This window comes from Rattus rattus, chromosome 1 (assembly GCF_011064425.1).
Source record: "Rattus rattus isolate New Zealand chromosome 1, Rrattus_CSIRO_v1, whole genome shotgun sequence".
Classification (NCBI taxonomy): Eukaryota; Metazoa; Chordata; class Mammalia; order Rodentia; family Muridae; genus Rattus; species Rattus rattus.
The window spans coordinates 146,203,544-146,228,347 of record NC_046154.1 but is presented as its reverse complement, the minus strand read 5'-3'; the positions used below and the strand labels follow the sequence as shown (position 1 = coordinate 146,228,347).

General features: G+C 39.5%; 1 protein-coding gene across 1 annotated transcript in view; it reads right to left on the bottom strand.

Moving 5' to 3' along the window:
* LOC116903920 (uncharacterized protein C8orf34 homolog) overlaps positions 1–17,214 on the bottom strand; it is a 118,787-nt gene extending 101,573 nt beyond the window's left edge. The window contains exon 1 of the mRNA XM_032906695.1: positions 16,727–17,214. Within this exon, the coding sequence (XP_032762586.1) occupies positions 16,727–16,842 (116 nt within the window). The 5' untranslated portion in view covers positions 16,843–17,214. The remainder of the gene's footprint in view (positions 1–16,726) is intronic.
* Positions 17,215–24,804: the final 7,590 nt, after the last annotated feature.

Genomic DNA, 24,804 nt, shown 5'->3' with positions numbered 1-24,804 from the left:
TCATTCAAATTATTGGCCAAATCTAACTCCTTCTCGTTACAATTCTGTAGGTCCTTTTACTGGGGGGGCTTTCAGTCACATGCTGTCAGAACATACCTATCTCCCAAGATTCTGCTCCTTCATACAATGACACATTGAACCCTTTCTTATCTGGCCCTTCTTAGAAAGCTCTCTGCCTGGAGAGGCTTATGGCTTATAGGATGGGTTTATGGGTTTGGCCTCCTCCTCCTCCTCCTCCTCCTCCTCCTCCTCCTCCTCCTCCTCCTCCTCCTCCCTCCTCCTTCCTCCTCCTCCTCCTCCTCCTTCCTCCTCCTCCTCCTCCTCCTTCTCTCCCCCCCTCAATATCAATTAACAACAGCACACAAAATGATACAACACAACATACATTGAAAAATATGCTTAGAAATTAACCTCTGTATGTCACCTTGCCTTAGACAACATCTTCAAAAAATTATTTAGCAAATGCTTTTACAAGGTCAAAATACAGTTGGCCTTTCCATTCCATTGCCACTTCACTTGTTCCACTATTCTTCCTGGAGCAAAGTAAAACCTGCGTGTGTGCTTGGTTTTAATGACAGTACTGCTTTTCAGAATAACAAAAATAAGTATATCTTTCTCTTTCATCGAATTGCCCTTCAAATATGCATACCTCTACTTATTCTTGTCCCGTACAAACTATAAAATCTTCCTAATTTTTAAAAATGTTTGAGCTAAGGAAAAGTTTGTATTTCTCATGTGTTGTACAATTCAATACATAGGGCCCCAAGGAAAATTTTAATGGCAGTTCAGTAGACATACACACACACAGTCACCCACAGACACTTTCAAGAAAAAATACAGGAGCTATATAGTCTCATTTTTAAATGAAATGTATGTATATTTAATGAAATTTCTTGATTATTTAGTGTCTGAATAATTTCTTATTTCTTCTCAACTTCCACTTATTTCTGAATGACTAGATTCTTGTCTGCCTAAAATTTCTGCTTTTCTTTGGCCCATATCTCACACAAGAAGCTCATTTCCTTCTCTAAGTTTGTCTTGCTCAATGAAGCTAATAGAAAATGATACCACTGTTTGCTTTTAGGAAATGTTTTTTCAAAGTATGCTGACAAACTGATCAAAAACTCAGATCAAAACCTCCCACCCAAGACTTGTTTCCTAGTGCCAGGAGATATTATGCAAGTTTCCAAAGGAGGGAAGCAAACAATAGTCTTACCCAGCTGAGAGTCACAGCAATGACAAAGGTGGTAAGATAGCCCTAAGAGTGCAATAGTGGCACACATATCTTGGAGGTAACCAACCACTGTCTAATTAGACATAAGGCCCGCTTGACAGCAGGGAAATCGAGCCATGTACTGGAAACCTAGTCAACTACCAGGAGCTAGTGAGGTTATGAATCTTAGAGAAGAACTTCACACTGCAAGTTTACTAAACCAACATAATTCCTGACTGGGTTCTTAAATACTTATCTTTGGGTCCACTTAGAATTGTACCTTTCCTTCCTTATCAAAGAGGGTTCTTTGCAACAGTTGAAAACCATTACAGAAAATTATAACTGCTCAAAATGTAGAGAACAACTGATTATTGTGTCCCTCATTGATACATCTACAATACAACTCTGATCATTGTATCCCCAATTGCTACATCTACAAGTCCCCCCACCTACAACTCAGGGAACATCATAAAATAGGGGATGGAAAGATTGTAAAAGCCACAGGACAAGAAAATTGGCTATAAAATTTTGCCTCACAGAAATGACAGTGAACCTTCACCCCAATACCTCAACAATTTGGCTGCTTAGAAAGGACCTTAACAAGGACGCATGCTGTAGTAATTTGAATGAGAATGTTCCACATATGAGAATGCTCTGTATAAGGTCATGTATTTGAATGCTTGGTCCCTAGATGGTGGAACTGTTTGGGGAAGATTAGAGGGTGTGGCTTTGGAAGAGGCGCATCATGGTGTTAGACAGAGATTTCAAAAGACTCCTCGGATTCCCAGTGATCTCTCTCTCTCTCTCTCTCTCCCTCCCTCCCTCCCTCCCTCCCCTTCCTACTTTCCTCCCTCCATCCCTACCCCCTCCTTCCTCCCTACCCCTACATTATAGATGTAGAAGTGAGTGTTCAGCTGTGACTGCTGTCCTGCCATCATTAACTCTAGTCCTCTTCTTGAAAGGAGGTACATTTGAGGGATAGAAGGGGAGAAGACAAAATAGGGAAATGGTGTATTTATTTTTTAAGAAAAAAAATTTTAAAAATCAATTATCAAAAATATTACTATTGAATTTTATCATTAAATAAGTTTAACAAAAAGACAGAATGGAGAAGGAAACAAATAACTATGCAGCACCTAACAATGTTGCTTTTACAAAGAAGTTTACATTCTTAGTTCATATGCAGTCATCTTTGTAGTAGTTATTATCATAGTGTTTATTAATGCTTATTTCATTTTCTTCCACTTAATTGTGAAAAGCCTGTTTTCCGGTTACTATATAGTATTTGTAATTGGTATTTTTAATGATCTCCCTGAATCAAGCAAGCATAGGGAGTAGTTTAGTAACTTGGTACTCCACTGGGTTAGGTCACATTCTTGTCCTAAAAATATACCTGGTCTACTTGGACCCTCACTCAGACAGACAGTCTGCATACATGCTTTAAAGCACCAAAATAATTTACTCTCATCTAATGTCTATGCGTACATACATGAATCGGATATAACCAGAGGCACTATGGGAAAGGACATACTGAGAAAGCAAAGGCTTAAATAACTGTCGCCTGACAATTAAAATGAGATTCAACCATGTTATGCTACTTTGCAACCAAGCTCCTTTTCTTGAATATGATAAAAAGAAGCTAGAAATGATAATCAAGGTCCTTGATTGGTCTCCTGCCATTCTCAACAGTATGTTCCTGATTTGTACTATCAGTGGACAAAATCTCCTTGTTACAAAACAAACAAACAATATCCCAACAACTCTGATGCCTTTATTCTTAACTATTGAATACTTTCAGGTAGTTTCATTTTAGTCACCTACTCACTTTCTAGTAGCTACAAATTTGTTTAAATATAGGCACACCTTCACTTGTCAGGATAATTGACTAAACATTTAAATAAAATGCTTTTTGGTAATAGTTAAAGTGAATTAAAATGGATCAAGAACATGAATTATCAGGCCCGTTTTTGAACCAGGGCCATGAGTGTCAGGAATCAAACCAACCCAGGAGCTGCAATCTGCCTAGCACATCACGTCCTCCTTTGCCCACTGACTTTTGGGGCTTTCTACACGTGGACAGTATTCCAGGAAGACTCAGTTCAGCCAAGTTGCTGTGACAACAGCTGCTGCTGAACATAGCTTATGGGAAATCAGATGCAGAAGAGAGAGAATCCAGCCACTGCAGTTAATAGTGAGCTGTTGGTGGTAATCCTTTCTGAAAATCATGTCCAAAACCGGAAATTTCGGATCTGTTAATCAGAAAGAAACATGTCTAATTTGGGAAGCTTTGTATCTCCTCCGGTTTAATTCATCTCAAGGGTAGCTATGAAGCATTGTTATGAGTTTGTTTTTGCAGTGGGATTTTACCATTGTGCTTCCTTCTCTGAACTCTCGCTTTTTAAGATATAACATAAAAATTGCCCATTTTAGTGTGTGCATGTGAATGTATATGTGCATCTGAGTACAGCCCTACCATGAACCAAAGACAGGCCAAAGTCAGAGAGAATCTTGCATTGATTTATAAATAAAAAGAGCTATGAAATTGATTTAAGAGGTGCTTCCTAGCTTCATGCAGATCTGACATGAACAATGAAAGCCATATAGCAATATTCCCCAGGCTTTGGGAATACTCCATAGCAACACTTTCCATAAAATTGCAACCAGTCACGTCCATCATGCCATGCTACACTCGTGTCCAGAGCTCCGTCACCATCTACTCCAGCTTGCATCTTGCATGCTCTCAAGGACAATCTGTTAACAGCTTGGCTTTCCAGGCATAACTATCAGAAGATTACAGGACTTTGACTAGGCAGAGCTCAATGAATATGGCTTAGGTCATTGGGGATATGAAGCAAAAGAGGATAATAAGACTGGTCAACTTCCTTGCCCTCGCTATTTTTCCTTTGGCTAGAAAGTGAGCAGTTTATCTCCACCATAAAGAAGTATATGAAGTACTGTTTCACCACAGGCCTAAAGGCATGGACCCTCTGGCTCATGGACAGAAATCTTCTAAACCATAAGCACAAAGCAAATCGTTATTCTTACCAAAACGAATAGCTCAGCTATTTCGATATAGTTAGTGAAAAACTAATATATACTTGTCATTTGTCAGCATGCCTGATTCCTAAGAAGTTCTTAGTGGTCATGAGTGCTAATTTTTATTCTCAAAGGTTATCAGAGTGTCTCATACAATGTTTGTGCTAGATGACTGCAATCAATGCTGTTGCCACTTGAATATCAGTGAAATTTTCATTGTATGTATGCCGATAGTTAAATCCTTTACCCCTTTGGTCAAGAAGGTCAATTTTATGAAGTAAATAACAAATTAATGGATGAATGGGTAGACAGATAGATAAATAGATAGATAGATAGATAGATAGACAGACAGATAGACGCGTAAAGAAATACACACATAAATAAATACATTTAAGCCAGTGAAAAGTAATTTTTTTTTTCATTTTTCAGTTCATACCTGTTTAGCTCACCATTTCCTCTCATGGAAACTTGGTGAATTAGACCTTATGAAAGCAACTGGACACTTGTGCACACAAGTGAACTGAGCATAATGTGTCCCTAATTGTGCAGCTCCTCCGTATCAGCTAATAACTCCTAATATGGACAGTTTGTAGTTAATTCGCACAAGCTTTAGCACTGGCCTTTCTTCATAGCCACGTGACCCAAAATACTCTATTTCTTTTTTATCAATTCAACTTACAACTGATCTCAAAAGCTTAATACCTTGGAACTAAAGAGAAACAAGAATGAACTTTCAGTTGCATAGAGCACACTTTTTTTTTTAATCATCAAAATACTTGGAAACAAACTTCCCCTGAATTCTGAGGCTGCTTTCTGAGCCAGCTTCCTGTATGTTCTCTATAATCCGATTCTTTTCAAGATGACTTTCAGCTTCCCAGCAGTGTTTTGTTCACAAATGATGCTAAGCATGGAGGAATGCAAACACTCTCACCATCAAAAGCAAATGGCATCCTACCACAGGGAACTCCCTGGCATGAGTTCACGAACTGAGACTTAACTCCTCCGAGTAGCACACGTAGAGAGAAAGAACTAAGGGGTGGTCTTTGAAAAATGAAACTCCACTGCAAACATCAATGAGTGTCCCAACACCAGCATGCCACTGCTTATCTTGACATCCAGGATTTTTTGCTCTTACCTTGAAACAAAAACTCAAGACAATCGGTAGAAAAACTGCAAGTAAAACTCAGCGTTCGCTTTTTGGTTTGTTCTTGTTGTTTTTAAACAGAAAACAGAACACTGTTTCTTTAAACTGCTGAGGGTCTGTTGGTAATTTCTAGAAGTATGCATTATCATTCTATCAGTGTTGTACATTTGTCGCCCAGACAAGTAAGCCAGTGCCTGTGACTCCTTAGTTTGCTAAACAGTTTCAAACTGTACCAGTCCAAACAGAAACCAAGATGGCCAGTGTCTGATTTGAAAAATCCACCGCTAAACAGATAGTACTAACAATTATAAGGACAGTGCTATACTCCACAAAGATAAAATTTCATTTGCCTGATGGCTTTCTAATGACCTCTTCTCTTCATGCTCTGAGGGAGGGGGCAATGAGATGCTCTAGACTGGAATATTTATATATTTTGGATGTCACTCAGTTACTAACTACCCATTCATTTAGTTGTCAGATGTTGTCATCCCTTTGTTCAAATTACACAGATTATGTCAATAATAACAGTAGAACAGATCACTGAGCAGTTATAAGCATGTTAATCAATAAACTTTAAAAAATTGTTTTCAATGTTTTAAAGACTTTGAAGCAAGTAACACTGCTAGGGACTTTTTAATATGTGAAAATTATTTCCTTGTAGATGTCTTGAAAATCCAAAGTAAGAGCAGTGGTTGGGAGTTCCTTGAAGACTTCAGTCAATTGCAACAAATTGTCAGCAGTCTCTTTACTGAACATGTCTTCCAATAGCTTCTGACTGGGAAAGGGATCTATGCAGATGTGTCCTTTGTATAAGGATTTTAATCACTTTGGCTATGCACCAAGAACAGAAATTGTTGGAATGTATGTTGTTTCTAGATTCTGTGCTGAGGGATGTCTCTGATGTTTTCCTAAAAGTGTGTTAAAAACATTATCAGTTCCCTATCCAGCCTTCCATGTTAGCTCCATATTGCTGGAACTTCATTTCATAGATAATGACTTAGTTTTTGCAAATATTTTCTCAATTATTGGCCACCATCTAATAGTATGGAATAAGAACATTACTGTCCAACTTTAAACCAAGTTGTCATTCTAATCTACTTTTGCTGTAAGTGTTGAACATTATTGGTAAAGTAATGCCATTAATACTAATATTCCTATATTTTCTTATCCATCATCGTTATATGTGTCCGGTTTAGTGAAATTTTAAATCAAACTGGGTCCTATGTCTCCCTTCCTTGCTAGAAACAAGTGCCTAGAAAGAGATTAATCTTGTTACCTTTTTATTTTATTTTTATTATTATTTAAATTTTATTTATATTGGTATTTTGCTTCCATGTGTGTCTGCGTGGGGTGTCAGATCTCCTGCAACTGGAGTTGTAACCTTAAACAGCCATATGGGTGCTGCGAATTGAACCTGGGTCCTTTGGAAAAACAGCCAAGGCTCCTAACCACTGAGCAATCTTTCCAGGCCCCTGTGTGCTCTGATCTTAAGTGAAAGAGTAATTTTCTCCATGCTCTTCTAATTGGTAACCCTAGATCTCTGACTTGCTGGGTACATCTGAAATAGGAGCAGTTACCTATGTGGTGGTTTGGATGAGAAATGTACCCATAGACTCATGCATTTGACTGTCTGGTTCCCAGTTAGTGCCACTGTTGGATAGATTAAGGAAATTGGGTCTCGTTAGAAGAATGTATCTCTGAGGGCTACCATTGGGGTTGAAAGCCTCTCACTTTCCCGTGTTTGTTCTCTGATTTGTACTTGCAGTTCAACCCATGCGCTTTCAGCATCCTGCTCCACTCACCTGCTGCCTGTTGCAACATTTCCCCACTCTAATCTGTGTGGAACCCAGACCCCAAATAAACCTTCATTCATGTGTCTTATTATAGCTACAAAAAGTAACTAATGCAACATGGTTCTTTATTTTGTCAAAAACAAGAGGGCTTATTCGTGTATATTGGCTTACACTTTTCTTTCTTTTTTTTCTTTTTTTTTTTTTAATCTCTGTGATGGATGCCTGACAAAAACTAAAGTAGAAAAGATTTATTTTGGCTTACAGTTTCAGAATGTTCAACAAATGACTTCCTAGCCCTGTGTCATTGGCAGACATTATGGATGTTATAACCTACACAGGGGTTTACTCATCCCATGTTTAAAGGAAACAAAGAAAAAATTGTTCATGCCCAATGACCTCCCCTCTTTGATTCCTTCCTGGCTCCAAGACTAAGCCTGGCACTGTCTACATTTGGGGTGGATTTTTCCAGTTAGTCCTTTCTGGAAACCCTGTCATAAATATATCTACAGCACCAATGTGCATTGAATCCAGTTTAGATGGCTCTAAAGCCAGTCAAGATGAAGGTTAAAACTTAGAATCTTGTCTTCTTCCTCTTTCTCCTCCTCCTACTCCTCCTCCTCTTCCTCTTCCTCTTCCTCTTCCTCCTCCTCCTTCTCCTCTTCCTCCTTCCTCTTGTTCTTCCCATGAATCCTTTCTTTAGGTTCCTGGCTAGGGTCTTTCCATAGACTCCTCCTTTCCTCCAGGGTCCTGGTCAGGTTCTATCTGTGGACTTCCTCCAGTCACTGCATATCCCTGTAGTTTCAACTGGAGTAGTACAGGACATAAAATCTCGCAAAATATGCTATATCCTAATTGTTATTTTCATATATTAATTACATTGACTTAAAGGCTTTGAGAAACAGAAATTGCAATGGGAGTCTATGGTAGTTAATATTGATTGTCAACTTGACAAGATCTTGAATCGTCATCAAGCATCTGGTATATCTATAAGGGATTGTCTAGGTTAGGTTAATTTAGCTATTTAGTCCTGGAATGCATGGGGTGCTTTAAAGTTAGAACTAGAGTTGAGACCAGCTTTCATATCTCTCTACTTCCTGATTAAGGATTAATGCGACCAGCTGCCTCACATGAGTTTTGCCAGCATGTACTCAAGTGATGAGCACAATAAACCTTTCTTTCCTTACACTGCTTTTGTTAAATATTTTGTCGCAGGAGCAAGAAAAGGAACAAATACAGAAATTATCTTCCCTTAACTGCTTACAGATAGAACCTCCTAAATGATCTCATTTTTCTTCAACTAGGAAAGATAAACTTTATTCCTCTTACAACAAAGCGTAATAGAAGACTCTCAGGAGTCCACCAGAGGAAAATACACACAGGCAACTTTGTCACAGTTTCTGTTGTTCCTCCTTCCAATATGTTCCTTCTCCCTCCAAGTTACTTGTATCTGTCCTGTTTTCTCCCAAAAGAAGTATAAAAGCTTTCCAATCTTACTGAAATTTGGGCTCTTCCTTTTTCATTCCTGTGATTTCTCTGTGTACATTAATACATGTGTATCTTTCCTTCTGACCATGAGTAGCCTATTGACTAGTTCATACACTAAATGATCAAATACTCGAATGACAAAGGGAGACTGATCTTCCTCATTGTGCACAGCATTTCTATAAATCAAAGTTTATGAAGTAGCAAAGTTGGCCCAGTAAACAAAGGCACTCTGCAATATGACCACAGGCCTTAAGGATCAAGAGGAACACCTATTATAAATATGGGCCCAATGTTACTAGCTGTATTGATTTTTAAGAGAACATAGTTTTATATAATCTTGGTAACTGACTAGGATGTGTTCAAATATTTTCATGCTAGTGAAGGTCATGTTGAGACCTAACCCCTACATGAAGCTATATGAAGGTATGAGAATATATAAGCTGGGGAAGGTGGTTATATCATGAGGTTGCAGCCCCCATTTATGGGGTTAATGCCATATTAGAAGATATTCCAGATGTAGCACAGTGAATACAAGGCCTCATATTTGGATACTAACACTGTGAAGCAGTAAGAGGAGGAGGGAGGAGGAGGAGGAGGAGGAGGAGGAGGAGGAGGAGGAGGAGGAGGAGGAGGAGGAATGTTTAATGTTTAGGTAGCTAAATATTAGCTGACTTTGAGGTAATGGAAGATAGACTGCTTGAAGTCAGCTCTGTTTCCCACTCCTGTGTCCCTAGTTACAGACTAATTTCATGGCTGTGGGTATCACAATTGCCCAAGTCAGAATGACTAACACCATGGAGAAGGAGTTTATAAGCATCACAATTACCCCCAACACTAGAACAAAATTCACCTGAAAGGAGAAAAGGTGGAGTACAAGGCCTTTGCTGAAGCCATTGCCCAGGAGAAGGTTTTATAGAGACTGTTTTAGGGTTTCCATTGCCATGAATAAACACCATGACAAAATCAACTCTTATAAAGAATTTAATTGGGGCCGTCTTATAGTTTCAGAGGTTCATGCCATTATTGTCATGGTGAGAAACATGGCAACATTTAGGCCAAATGGTGCTGGATATGGAGCTGAGAGGGCTACATCTTATTCCGTAGACAGCTAGCAGGAGACTGTGTTTACACTAAATGTAATTTGAGCATAGGAGATCATGAAGCCCACCTCTACAGTGACATACTTCCTCCAGAAAGACTACATCTCCTCATAGTGACACTCCTTGTCTAAATGGCCTGTGGGGCCTAACTACATTCAAAATGCCCCAGATAAATTCTAAAGTTTTCCTTGATCTTTCCATGTGTTCTGTTCCTTATTGTCTTAGTTAAGGTTTTATTGCTGTGAACAGACACTATGACAAATGCAAGTTTTATAAAGGACAATATTTAATTGGGGCTGGCTTACAGATTAAGAGGTTTAGTCCATTGTCATCAAGGTGGAAGCATGGCTGCATCCATGCAGGCATGGTGCATGAGGAGCTGAGAGTTCTACGTCTTCATCTGAAGGAAGCCTGGAACAGACTGAGCATCCGAAGCCCACCCCCACAGTGACACACTTCCTCCAACAAGGACACACCTTCTAATAGTGCCACTCCCTGGACCAAGCATATGCAAACAATCACATTTATTGTTTTGGTTTTAAAAAGACAGATCTGAGTAATAACTCAAATATTCAGTAGAGACTTGGCATCTGTTCCAAAGATTATAAGATTATAAAATACACACTATTGACTCTTCACTGAAGAGTCATCCAAATGGGCCTATCAATTACTGGGTCAGATAATCACTTTGTAGTTCATTCCAGAAACTTCAAACAACATGATAGAATGAAGATATCTTAAAAGGACAAGAAGACAACAATCTCTTCAATAAGATCTGAACATACATATTGCAAAAGCCTCTCCTAAATACAGCTACTCAGGGATACTTACCACTAACTCTGAAAGCATAATTTTGGTCTCCTTTATTTCTGTCTCCTTTCCATGTACTGGACAAAACCTAAATTTGCTTACCTTGACATTCTGGGTTATTGTCCTCCCCCTTCCTTACACTCTTCTTTATGGTCACTGATGCTCTATTTATAATAACTAGAAAGTTACAACCTAGATGCCCTTCAACAGAAGACTGAATAAAGAAAATGTAGTACATTTACGGAATGGAGCATTACTCAGTTATTTAAAAAATAAAAATAAAAACATGTGATATTTTCAGGTAAAGATCTAGAACTAGGAAAAATGTCATCCTGATGGAAGTAGTACAGACCCAGGAAGACAAATATGGGATGTGTTCGCTTACATGTGGATCTTGGATGTTAAGTCAATGTTAACCAAGCTAAAAATCCACAGAACCGCAGAGGGTAGGCATAGGGTAAGAGACTAGGGAGACAGAGTTAGAAAAGGGAAATGCAATAGTTAGTTAAAGTTGGATGAGGGGACCTGAGGAGAGGATAAAGGCAAGATAGGAAGGGAAATCAGGTACAAAAGAGACAACTAAAATTAAGGGTTGTTTGAGGAGTAGTATGAAAACCTAATAGAGTAGAACTTTCTTAAAATATATACATATGTCTTTGTATACATATATACATACATAAATAAAATCACTAAATAATGGGACAGACAGAGCCCCAGTTGGACAGTTCTTTTCACCAAATGAAGTTTCCAGCACTGGGATTGAGTTTTAATTAAGTTGTTTGGCCAAAGGGTTGAATGGAATCCCCAAACAACCTAGGATGTTGCCAAGACACATGTGCTCTGTGCATACCACAAATGCACAACAATTCCCCACTACCAAAGACGACACCTACACAACTCATTGAACATGGAGAAATCAAGCTGGTACCTAAACAGAGCATTTGCTCCTAAGTCTTGGGGCTTTGATACAGGAAGATACTTGGCAATCTACTAAAAGAGAACCATAAATGCCAAGCCAGATGCAAATCCATTGATCTACAATGGTGTTCTACCTGCTAGTCAATGGTGACACAATGCTTGAATAACCAAGCAGTATCTGATTTGGGGTAAGGCTCACTCCAGGAGATTGAACCTATACATGTCACTGCTTTGTAATCAAAAACCTGAGACTAAATAGCCCAGAGACTGAGGGTAAAAATCAAATACTACTGTTCTAAAAAGAAAAGAAAAGACTCCTTGAGGCATTCTACTATACTCATAGATCAATTCCTTGTTCAGCCATCATCAAAGAAGCCTCTTCCTGAAGCACATGGGAACAAATACAGAGACCTACAGCCATATATTATGTAAAGAATGAGAGCTCTGGGAACCCTCATGGAAAAGAAGGCAGAAAAGAGGGGATGGAGAACACCAGGAGAACAAAGGCCCTCTAAGTTAACTGAGCAAAGTTCATATCAAATCAAAAAGTGTTGGAGACACTGCACTTTAAGCTTGAGATGCCTGGGACCCCTGATCGCAAGGAAGAAAACCCTGCAGGGTTGGGGGGAGTGACTATGTCTCAGAGCCCCACTATGAGTATTGAGAAGCCACAAGTCCTGCTTCTTTGGAGCAAGCACCTCGTGATGTTATTTTTGCAACTATTCTTAGAAGATTATCATTCTTCTTATCTGTTTACTGTTTCTTCTCTTTCCTCCTTCCTTGGGTAACCTTGGTGACCTCGCAAGACCTAGTAGGAGCCCACATTATAAGCAGAAACTAGATGTTTCCAATAATATTAAAGTGAAACTGTTCATGAATTCAAGAGAAATGTAAGTTACAGTGACTCACTCGAGGTGGAAATAAAAGTAACCCAGAGCTGCTGGTAGAGATGAGTAACTTTGCAGCTGTTACCCTAGTCTTATTCTAAACTCTGCATATAAAAATAGGATGTTTTTAATCATAAAACTAAGGATTGAACAGTATACAGATATCTCCCAGAAAGTTAGCAACGGGTTCCTTGGGCTCAGGAAAGATTGTGGCACGTCCCTAGGAATTCTCCACAGAGCTTAAGTGAGGATGTTTTTGTAACAAACAGATGGGGTCCAAAAATTATAAAGAGTGCAGCAGCAGCAGTGTGACCTCATATCTGCCCTTCTATAAAACCATATTGTCTCACACATGTCTGAAAGAGACTGACTTTTTAACCACAATACTTCTGCTCCTGACCTCACCCAAAACTGGTGGTTGGGAGATGTAAAAATCAATTGTGCTTTCTGTAAAACTGTTATGTTTGAGATTGCATAGTTTCCTTTTTTCTGTTCTAAATTTGTACTACTCTGTATCACAAGAAAATATGGAAAATAAAGAAGTATATAGCCACTGTCCCATGAACTTTGTAACCAACTTCCTTGTATGATTTCAATAAAAGACTGAGGCTGAGTCAAGTCTATATGAGCACCCTGATTCCCGAGTCCAGGGTCTCTCATGGTAAGAATTGCCTGTCTGTATTGTATCTCAGTTGATGTGTTTTCTTATTTGCCTACCAGGTATCCCTAGTCCTTGATGACCCCAACTCACATCAAGGCTGGACCCTGGCAAAAAAGACTGAAGTAGCTAGTATGGGGAGTACAGGGGTCTTCACCAGGTCCTCTGTGTACATATCCATATCATGGCTTCCAGTTTGGTGAGTTTGGGGGATGGCTGAGTATGTGAACAAATGAGTTTCTGCGTCTTGTACCTTCTCTTGGGTTCTTTTCCTTCTGTTTGTTTTTTTCAACTGTGCTCTGCTAGTTTTTGTTTTATCTTTTCTGTTTTATTTATTTATTTTTTATGATCACCCCCTTATAAGCCTGTTCTTTTCCAATGAGAGGTGGAAAGGGAGTAAACCCAGATTGGAGGGGAGGGGAAGAGCTGGGAGAAGCAGAGTGAAGAGAAACTGTAAATGGGATGTTTTATGCAAGGGGAACAAAAATCTATTTTCAATAAATTTTAAAAGAAAAAAAGAAAAAGGGAGGAAGAGGGAGAAAGATAATATACAAGAATGCTTCTGGATGTCACAAAATTTTAACTGATGAAAGAACACTACAAAAATTCAATAAAATCTGCACCTAAAATTAACTGCTTTTCTTAGTGATGAATACTATTTTAACAAGTTATTTAATCAACTTGTACCTCATTGTCCTTATCTATGAGGCTGGGACAGTAATATTAACTCAGAATTTCCTGGACAATACAAGTTAAGATTTGTGATGTCCTTCCATGATTATACAATGGATCCTGTGAATGTAAAAACATAACTATTGAGACACACTAAAGAGAACTCTCCCAGTCTTTAGCAATTGGACCCCAACTGCTTGGAGCCAGATCCAGTAGTTTGTGCTACTTCTGGGAACAGAAGAAAGAGGCTGGTGGGGAAGCGTGGGTTGGGAACTCCAGAAAGGAGCCAGTCTGCTTCTCATCCTTGACAACCAGTTCTGTGTTGGCTAGACACTGAAAATGTCACTTCTGTGAGCAGCTCTGTCCTGGCCAGAGGACAGAAATACTAAAACTGTTTAGGAGAACAGCTTCATGTTCTGATTTCTTGTCTTTAGTCTTTATTCTCTTTTTACATAGGAACAAATGCAGCCTGAGAGCTGCCTGTGATCAGATATTTTCTTAGCCCTTGAGAGTGTGTCCAGAACTCCAGTCCAGAACAGTCACCATGGTAGAGACGTCATGAAGATATTCTCGGTGGGACAACTGGACTGACCAGGTCATTCCTGCACATCTCAAGCTGGTAAAACCTTATTAACCCCTAAATAGAACCCAAATTAAATATTTGTCTTTTACACTAAATGTTGTAAAAGTTTTGTATAATAAGATACTTAAATATTTTTATCTCCCCAACCATGTAAACCCTTTTTTTGCAAATGTTTTAATTCCCTTGCCTTGTAAAACTTATTTTCTCAAAGTCCTTCCTGAATTCTCAGATTTTAAGTGTTTTAATTTTCTTCATTTACTTTGTGCTGATTCTTTTAAGATTAGCCAATCACAAAAGACTATGAGGCAGGACCCTAGCCAATAGGAGAATGATACCACCTACATAAAAAGCATAAAAAGCAACTGAACTTTCTGTCTGTGTGTGCTGGGCATTTGGCCTTTTGCCTCTGTGAGGAGCATACATACAAGAAGTAAACCTTTTCTTGTTGGGGTTTCTTTCTAAATAACTGTAACTTTACTTCCAACAATGGCGAGCCTTTCTTGGAACCCACCCCCTCTTACTCATAAATTCTGCTTGCCCCCCCTTTTTTTAATGCACTTGCCTATAATAAAATTCTTTTCTGAAACTCACCCACCTTGTCTGCAAAATGTTTTCTGTCACCTTGGAAGATTAAGAATTCAGAAGCCATTGCCACAGGATGATTTGAGAGGACAAGGGATACCTTGGATCCTAGTATACTCCACTCCTAATTATGCTCACCTGAGGCAAGAAGGTGTCTGTCTTAAGGGATTTCCTGTCATCCTCTTCCCCTTCTAAGAGCATTATACAAACAATTAGGTCCTAACCCCTCCTTAACCCTGCCTCAGTTGGGTACTGAATGGAGAAATTTACTATCTAAGAAGATAGTGAGGTGTCTAGCTAGTTCTTACTTTCCCACAGAGGACCCAACACAGAAGATTCCTGAGGAAAGACTGAATAAGTTCTTAACTATTGTAATAGGCCTCGGTTTCTTCTTAGGAGGCAGTTTTCTCTGAGAATTCACCCTCGGTTTCTTTTTCTCATAAGCACATATCCTTTATTAAAATGCTTTATTGATTCTGGCCTTCTAAGTACTTCCATCCGCATTCTCTTCCTGACACATCAATAACCAAATATTACTTGGTTGAGTGTTTCTTGAATAAATTCAGTTATGGATTCACTTTAAACACAGACTGTTTGTGATTATAATCCAACTCTATCATTTTGAAAGCAGAATGATAAAAAGCTAAGTGTGTGCTTGGTGTTTTCTCAGCTTAGTAGTTAATTGTTATCTTTATAGTTTAGCAAGATGTTTGGACAGGCATCCTCTCTTAGTGTACCCAACAGGCCTGCAATTGTTATGGAAAGCATCAACCCAATCTAGTCAAACTGTAGTTATACAAAGTTTAGAACAAAATGCTAAAGACCTCTTCCATAGACAACCTATAATGACAGATGTCATTATAGAAAAATTAAGTGTTTTCTTCACAGTAATAATAAAAATATAAAACTAAGCACTGCACAACCCAGGCGGTGTTCCCACTCCTGTTTGCACTGTACTGTGCTTTGCTCTTTTTCTTGATGTCTTCAAATATCTTCCCCTGATTTCTGAAGGTTTTCCTTTAGGTTTTTCTAAGCCAGTGACAACTAAAATAAAAATTCAGAAGGAGTAAAAAGCAAAGAGGAAAAGCTACAAGAATCGGATTTGATTTTCCTATCCTTACCCCTTCCGAATTTCCAAGCAACTAATCCCCTCTCACAGAGCACAATAGACCAGCCAGACAGAAAGAAGAGGTAAAATTGGCCAGCTACTACATTGTCCTTGCTAATCTGAGCCATTTACATAAGGGTTAGGAGGCTTGTTTTATCATTTAAACAGACTTAAAAGCCCTGTGCAAATGAGATTTAGTTTCTACAAAAGAATGAATTGGTGCTATTTGGTGAGTTGCCTCTAGCCCAGAACTGACTTGGCAGTAACCAAGCTGCTTCTTGGACCACATGCAGGGTTGGCAAAGATTGCTTCCAGCTGCCAAAACTGGGAAGCCTCGAGCTGATTAAATTCTTACCAGGAGGTGAACAGGATGAGGCCAGGCTAAAAAGCCAATAACACCAGAATTTGAACTATACCTGAACAAACTCTTTTTAGAAAAGTGTTTTAAAGGTGGTTCTGAATGTTCAGAGCTTGCTGAATCTTCTCTGGAAAGTGAAATGAGCAGAAAAGGAAGGAATTGCAGGGACTCCAAGACTCAACACAATCTCAAACTGTGAAGACAATCTAAATTCTTTGATTAATTTTTGATCCAAGTAGCCTTGTGCACAAGGATAAACTGCAAAACTAACTCCTTTGCCAATGTCAGAACAAAAGTAATTAGGAAAACCGTGTTTATTGCAAAGTACCCTCTTTGCATCAAAATCTTAGATATACCACACACCAAATAGAAGTTTTACCTGGCACACCTTGAACAGATGTTCAGTGTGACTTTGGCCTGTGGCTCGGCAGGGTGAGCAGGACGACCTTGGTTAAATTTGCTCCCCGAAAGCACCAGGCTGGTTACACCCTCCATCCTTAAGTCATCCAGATCTTCTGCAACAACACAAACAGTGACAGAGAGAATTAACTCCTGTTGAGTTCAACAAAAAACAAAGTTTAAGGTACCTATCAGTAATGTGTAAAGTAAATATTCTTTCAAAAAACCAACCAACAAAAAAACCAACCAAATCTCATGTGTAAATTATATTTTCCAATTTTCTCTAGTGTACATGTGTCAACTACAGCTATACAGCCTGACAAGTCCACCTACAGTTTGAGGGGATTGTCCACGCTGATAAAGGCAGATTTTGCCTATACTTAAGAATCAGAATGGGTCAGTGTGAAGCAACATTAGATTTATTTCCTTTCCCTCTTGTTCCTTTTCATCCTCTTCCTCCTGTTCCTCCTCCTCCTCTTGTTCTTCTTCTCCTTCTTCTTCCTTTTGCTTTTCAAGACAGTTTCTGTGGAGCCCTGGCTGTTCTGGAACTCACTTTATTTTCCAGGCTGTCCTCCAACTCACAGAAATCTGCCTGTCTCTACCACCTGAGTGGTAGGAATAAAGGCATGTGCTACCACCACCAGGCAACACTGGGTCTTTTAAATAGAGATACACACTTTAGATTTAAGTGTAGGCTTCAGGAAGTAATACAAACATTAGGTCCAAAGCAAATGCCCAAAATGGCTGTATTAGTGACAATGTCCTTAACAGAATGGACTTTGACCAGGTAAACAGAAGCCCAAGTTCAGCATTCCCAGTTATCTCCTAGAGTAGGAGGAAGGGAGGCTTGTTTATCGGGAAAGAAAATCTTGGAAGCTGGTAAGATAAGATACCTTACTTATTCCTCCAAGAATCTCCCTTAATCCGTTCCCCAAAGGTGAACTACCTTGGCAAGGGCTTCTAGTTTTCTAGTTCCTAGTCATTCTGAGTATGCAGTATCTGCTCAAAGACCACTTGCTTTTCTGCCATTTTCCTCCTCCCTTAACTCCCAGTCCCAAAGATAAACTTGACAGTTTGTTAACCAATACATTTTGTTTCTACCTTTGGAGTGGTCTAGTTCTGTGGTTTTGATGCACCTTCACTTACAACAAACATGCATGTCTTGGTATAGAGAAAAAGTACCCATAGAGTGTTCAGCCAAGGAGATGAAGTTAAGTACGTGGAACTACCTAAGCCTATTAGCCCCTAAACAGGCACTGGAAGCACTCTCTATGCCCAACAAACAAACACGAACAAAATGAAATTAACTGGAAAGGAAGTTTTTTTTTGGCCAAAAAGGTAAGCTGGCCTAACAAGCACATCAGGGCCCGATGCTGGTGGCAAAGCCTGCTTTTTTCCCTTTGTTTGGGTACTGACCACACAGTCATTCCCAGCTGGCTAATTTTTAAAGAACCAGTGTAATTTAAATGAAAGAAAACAGGATACAAGGAGAAGAGAACACTTGTTCCAGGCCAGAATGTTGGTGAGGGGAGGTTTGGGTTCACAAGTTTTACCAGGTGAGACAGATTAAAGATTTAAATTCCTTTGCATAAAACTTTACAAGGTAAGAAGATTTATGGAATATTGGTCTTTGGTGAGCTACCAACCTTTGATGTTAAAAAGCACTTCTCACACAGGAAGGCTTCAAACATTGCTGGAAACAAACCCAAAACAATCTTCTTCCCAGGATCCATGGCAACTTGACTGTGGTCAGTATATAACCAGTCTCACTTGATTATCCTGTGAGAACCCTGTCAGAAATAGCAGGCCAGTTCCCCACCACCAAGGATGGGGGCTCACAGTCCAACTAAAACCTTCCATTCTGCCCATGACTGCCTGGGGTAAGGATGGATAAGGAAAGGCCTAAACAGGGAACCACCCTGCCTGGGGTAAGGACAGATAAGGAAATGACCTAAACAGGGAACCATCATGCCTAGGGTGAGGACAGAGAGGGAAGTGACTTGGGAAAGACAATGCCAGGAAATATCACAAATTCAACTGAAAGAACAAAAGAAAGAACCCCACATTGGGACTCTCGCTCCAGTCTCGGGATGGCGGCATGCCCCAGGGAGCTCGAGAAGCCGTTCATGATGGAATAACAAGAGGCAGCTTTATTAACGAGATCTCGGGCCGACACACCACGCCTCTCACGCAGGAGATAGAGGGCCGACGACCACGAGCCTCTAAAGGTGAGGGTTTATATAGGGAAAGCCAGGGAATTTCGCGTGGTTACACAGGATTGGCTCATTCAAAGGACTCACAGTTACTTTTGGCGCGGGATTACAACAGCAAAGAGTACGTGCTACCTAGCCGCTCAGCAATGTGGGATGGGATGATCCATCACACTCAGCAGGGGGATACTGCCCCCCAAGACCTAATTGCTTCCTGTGAAGCAATTACCAAGTGAATTCCAATTACCCAAGTGAAGATATATAACTTTGCCACCCAAATTATGCCTGATTAGTGAATAAAGATGCCTATAGCCAATAGGTGGGCACCAAGAGATAGGTGTTTTGGGCTTGCTGGGCTTGGGGTCTGAGAAGACCATGACAAGGAGGGAAGAGAAGAAGATGGAAAGAGGAGAAACATAATAGATTAAGTGAGTTATGATTACATGGCCAAGAGGACTGGCCAATGGGAGTTTAGAATGGTCCAGGTGGAGCATGGCAAGTTATAATCTGGGACTATTGAGAGCAAAGTAATTTCTAATAGCTTAGAGGGTAGATATCTGCCAATATCTAGTAAGTATCATGGCTTATTGTAGATATAAAGGTTATGTGTCTTTTTACTGGATATTTTTCTTTACATTTCAAATGTTATATGCTTTTCCAGTTTCCTGTCCATAACCAACATATCCCACTCCTCCCCCTCTTCCATGAGGGTGTCCCTTTACCCAGCCACCCACCAATTCCTGCCTCCCCACCCTGACATTCCCTCACACTGGGGGTACAGCCTTGGAAGGACCAAGGGCTTCTCCTCCCATTGGTGGCCAACAAGGCCATCCTCTGCCACATATGCAGCTGGAGTCATGGGTCTGTCCATGTGTACTCTTTGGATGGTGGTTTAGTCCCTGGGAGCTCTGTTTGGTTGGAAATGTTGTTCTTCTGGGGTTGCAAACCCCTTCAGCTCCTTTAATACTTTCTCTAACTCCACCTATGTAGACCCTGTTCTCAGTTCAATGGTTGGCTGCAAGCATCTGGCTCTGTATATGTCATGCTCTGGCAGAGTCTCTTAGGAGACAACTATATCAGGCTCCTGTCAGTGTGCACTTCTTAGCATAAGCAATATTGTCTGGGTTCGGTAGCTGTATGTGTATGCTCTGGATCCCCAGGTGGGGCAGTCTATGACTGACCTTTCCTTCAGTGTCTACTCAAAACCTTGCCTCCATATCTCCTCCTATGAATATTTTTGTTCCCCCTTCTAAGAAGAAGTGAAGCACCTGCACTTTGGTAATCCTTCTTCTCGAGCTTCATGTGGTCTGTGGATTGTATCATTGGGTAATCCAAGCTATTGGGCTAATATCCACTTATCAGTGATTGCATACCATGTGTGCTTTTTTGTGATTGGGTTACCTCACTCAGAATAATATTTTCTAGTTCCACCCATTTGCCTATGAATTTCACGGAGTCATTGTTTTTATTAGCTGAGTAGTACTCCATTATGTAAATGTACCACATTTTCTGTATCCATTCCTCTGTTAAGGGACATCTGGGTACTTTCCAGCTTCTGCCTATTATAAATAAGGCTGCTATGAACATAATGGAGGATGTGTCCTTGTTATATGTTGGAGCATCATTTGGGTATATGCTTAGGTGTGGTATAGCTGGGTCCTCAAGTAGTATTATGTCCGATATTCTGAGGAACCTGGTTTCCAGAGTGGTTGTACCAACTTGCAATCTCACCAACAATGAAGGAGTATTTCTCTTTCTATATATCCTCCCCATCCTGTTGTCACCTGAGTTTTTGATCTTAGCCATTCTGACTGGTGTGAGGTAGAATCTCAGGGTTGTATTGATTAGCATTTCCCTAATTACTAAGGATGATGAGCATTTCTTTAGATTCTTGTCAGCCATTCAATATTCCTCAGTTGAGAATTCTTTGTTTAGCTCTGTATGCCATTTTTTAATAGGGTTATTTGATTCTTTGGAATCTAAACCTGAGTTCTTTGTATCTATTGGGTATTAGCCCTCTATAGGATGTAGGATTGGAAAAATTCTTTTCCCAATCTGTTGATTGGCATTTTGTCTTAATGAGAGTGTCCTTTACCTTACAGAAGCTTTGCAATTTTATGAAGCCCTGTTAGTCAATTCTTGGTCACAGCATAAGTGATTGGTGTTCTGTTCAGGAAAATTTCCCCAGTGTCCATGTGTTCAAGGTTCTTCCCCACTTTCTCTTCTATTAGTTGGAGTGTACCTGGTTCTACATGGAGGTCCTTTATCCACTTGGACTTGAGCTTTATACAAGGAGATAAGAGTAGATCAATTTGCATTCTTCTACATTCTGACCTCCAGTTGAACCAGCACCATTTGTTGACAATGCTATCTTTTTTCCACTGAATGGATTTAGCTTCTTTGTCAAAGATCAAGTGACCATAGGTGTGTGGGTTCATTTCTGGGTCTTCAATTCTATTCCATTTATCTACCTCCCTGTCTCTGTTCCAATACCTTGAAGTTTTATCACTATTGCTCTGTAATATGACTTGATATCAGGGATGAAGTTCTTTTATTGTTGAAGATAGTTTTACCTATCCTGGGTTTTTTGTTATTCCAAATGAATTTGCAAATTGCTGTTTCTAACTCTATGAAGAATTGAGTTGGAATTTTGATGGGGATTGCATTGAATCTGTAGATTGCTTTTGGCAAGATTGTCATTTTTACTATATTAATATTGTCAATCCATGAGCATGGCAGATCTTTCCATCTTCTGAGATCTTCTTCAATTTCTTTCTTCAGAGACTTGATATTCTTGTCATACAGATCTTTCTCTTGCTTGATTAGAGTCAAAATGAGGTATTTCATGCTATTTGGGACTATTGTGAAAGGTGTCATTTTCCTAATTTCTTTCTCAGCCTGTTTAACCTTTGAGTAGAGGAAGGCTACTGATTTGTTTGAGTTAATTTTATACCCAATCATATTGCTGAAGTTGTTTGTCAGGCTTAGTAGTTCTCTGGTGGAACTTTTGGAGTCACTTAAGTGACCTCATATCATATCATATCATATCATATCATATCATATCATATCATATCATATCATATCATATCATACCATCTGCAAATAGTGGTATTTTGACTTCTTCCTTTTTTATTTGTATCCCTTTGACCTTCTTTTGTTTTCTGATTGCTCTGGCTAGAAATTCAAGGAATATATATAATAGGAGTGAGTGGGCAGCCTTGTCTAGTCCCTGATTTTAGAGGGATTGCTTGAAGTTTCTCTCCATTTAATTTGATGTTAGCTACTGGTTTGCTGTATATTGCTTTTACTATGTTTAGGTATGCACCTTGATTTTTCCTGATTTTTCCAAGTCTTTTAACATGAAGGGGTGTTGAATTATGTTAAATGCTTTCTCAGCATCTAAAATAATGATCATGTCGTTTTTTTTTTTTCTTTGAATTTGTTTATATAGTGGATCATGTCGATGGATTTCCATATATTGAACCATCCCAGGGATTTAGGAAGCCCACTTGATCATGGTGAATGACCATTTTTACGTGTTCCTGGATTAAATTTTCTAAAGTATTTTATCAAGTACTTTTGCATCAATATTCATTAAGTGAAATTGATCTGAAATTTTCTTTGTTGCGTCTTTGTGTGGCTTAAGTATAAGCATAATTGTGACTTCATAAAAGGAATTGGGTAGTGTTCCTTCTATTTCTCTTTTGTGAAATAGTTTGTATGATATTGGTATTAGGTCTTTTATAAAGATCTGATAGAACTCTGCACTAAACTCATCTGGTACTGGACTTTTTTGGGTTGGGAGACCTATAAAGACTGCTTCTATTTCTTTAGGAGTTATTAGGTTGTTCAGATGGTTTATCTGGTCCTGATTTAACTTTGGTACCTGGTATCTGTCTAGAAAATTGTTCATTTTCTCCAGATTTTCCAGTTTTGTTGATTATAGGCTTTTGTTGTAGGATCTGATGATCTTCTCCTCAGATTCTGTTGTTATGTCTCCCTTTTCATTTCTTATTTTGTTAATTTGGACACTCTCTCTGTGCCCTCAGTTTAGTCTGGCTAAGGGTTTATCTATCTTGTTGATTTTCTCAAAGAACCAAGTCCAGGTTTTGTTGATTCTTTTTTTTTTTTTTTTTATTATTATTAACTTGAGTATTTCTTATATACATTTGATGTTATTCCTTTCCCGGTTTCCGGGCAAACATCCCCTCCTCCCTTCCTTATGGGTGTTCCCCCAACCCTCCCCCATTGCTGCCTCTCCCCAACAGTCTAGTTCACTAGGGGTTCAGTCTTAGCAGGACCCAGGGCTTCCCCTTCCACTGGTGCTCTTACTAGGATATTCATTGCTACCTACGAGGTCAGAGTCCAGGGTCAGTCCATGTATAGTCTTTGGGTAGTGGCTTAGTCCCTGGAAGCTCTGTTTGGTTGGCATTGCTGTACATATGGGGTCTCAAGCTCCTTCAAGCTCTTCAGTTCTTTCTCTGATTCCTTCAACAGGGTCCTGTTCTCAGTTCAGTGGTTTCCTGCTGGTATCGCCTCTGTATTTGCTGTATTCTGGCTGTGTCTCTCAGGGCGATCTGCATTCACATTTTGATCATCCTCTTGGGTTTCATTTGTTCTAGGCATCTAGGGTAATTCAAGCATTTGGGCTAATAGCCACTTATCAATGAGTACATACCATGTATGTCTTTCTGTGATTAGGTTAGCTCACTCAGGATGATAGTTTCAGTTCCAACCATTTGCCTCGAATTTCACAAAGTCATTGTTTTTGATAGCTGAGTAATATTCCATTGTGTAGATGTACCACATTTTCTGTATCCATTCCTCTGTTGAAGGGCATCTGGGTTCTTTCAGCTTCTGGCTATTATAAATAAGGCTGCGATGAACATAGTGGAGCCTCATAGTGTCTTTTTTATATGTTGGGGCATCTTTTGGGTATATGCCCAGGAGAGGTATAGCTGGATCCTCAGGCAGTTCAATATCCAATTTTCTGAGGAACCTCCAGACTGATTTTCAGAATGGTTGTACCAGTCTGCAATCCCACCAACAATGGAGGAGTGTTCCTCTTTCTCCACATCCTCGCCAGCATTTGGTGTCACCTGAGTTTTTGATCTTAGCCATTCTCACTGGTGTGAGGTGAAATCTCAGGGTTGTTTTGATGTGCATTTCCCTTATGACTAACGATGTTGAACATTTCTTTAGGTGTTTCTCAGCCATTCGGCATTCCTCAGCTGTGAATTCTCTGTTTATTTCTGAACCCATTTTTAATAGGGTTGTTGTCTCCCTGCTGATTCTTCTTCAGTTCTTTATATTTTGGATATAAGGCCTCTATCTGTTGTAGGATTGGTGAATCTTTTCCCAATCTGTTGGTTGCCGTTTTGTCCTAACCACAGTGTCCTTTGCCCTTACCAAGAAGCTTTTGCAATTTTATGAGATCCCATTTGTCGATTCTTGATCTTAGAGCATTTAAGCCATGGGTGTTTTGTTCAAATTTTTTCCAGTGCCATGTGTTCAAATGCTTCCCTAGTTTTTTCTTCTATTAGTTTTGGTGTATCTGGTTTGATGTGGAGGTCCTTGATCACTTGGACTTAAGCTTTGTACAGGGTGATAAGCATGGATGATCTGCATTCTTCTACATGTTGACCTCCAGTTGAACCAGCACCATTTGCTGAAAATGCTATCTTTTTCCATTTGGATGGTTTTTGGCTCCTTTGTCAAAATCAAGTGCCCATAGGTGTGTGGGTTCATTTCTGGGTCTTCAATTCTATTTCCATTGGTCCTATCTGTCTGTCTCTGTACCAATACCATGCAGTTTTATCACTATTGCTCTGTAGTACTGCTTGAGATC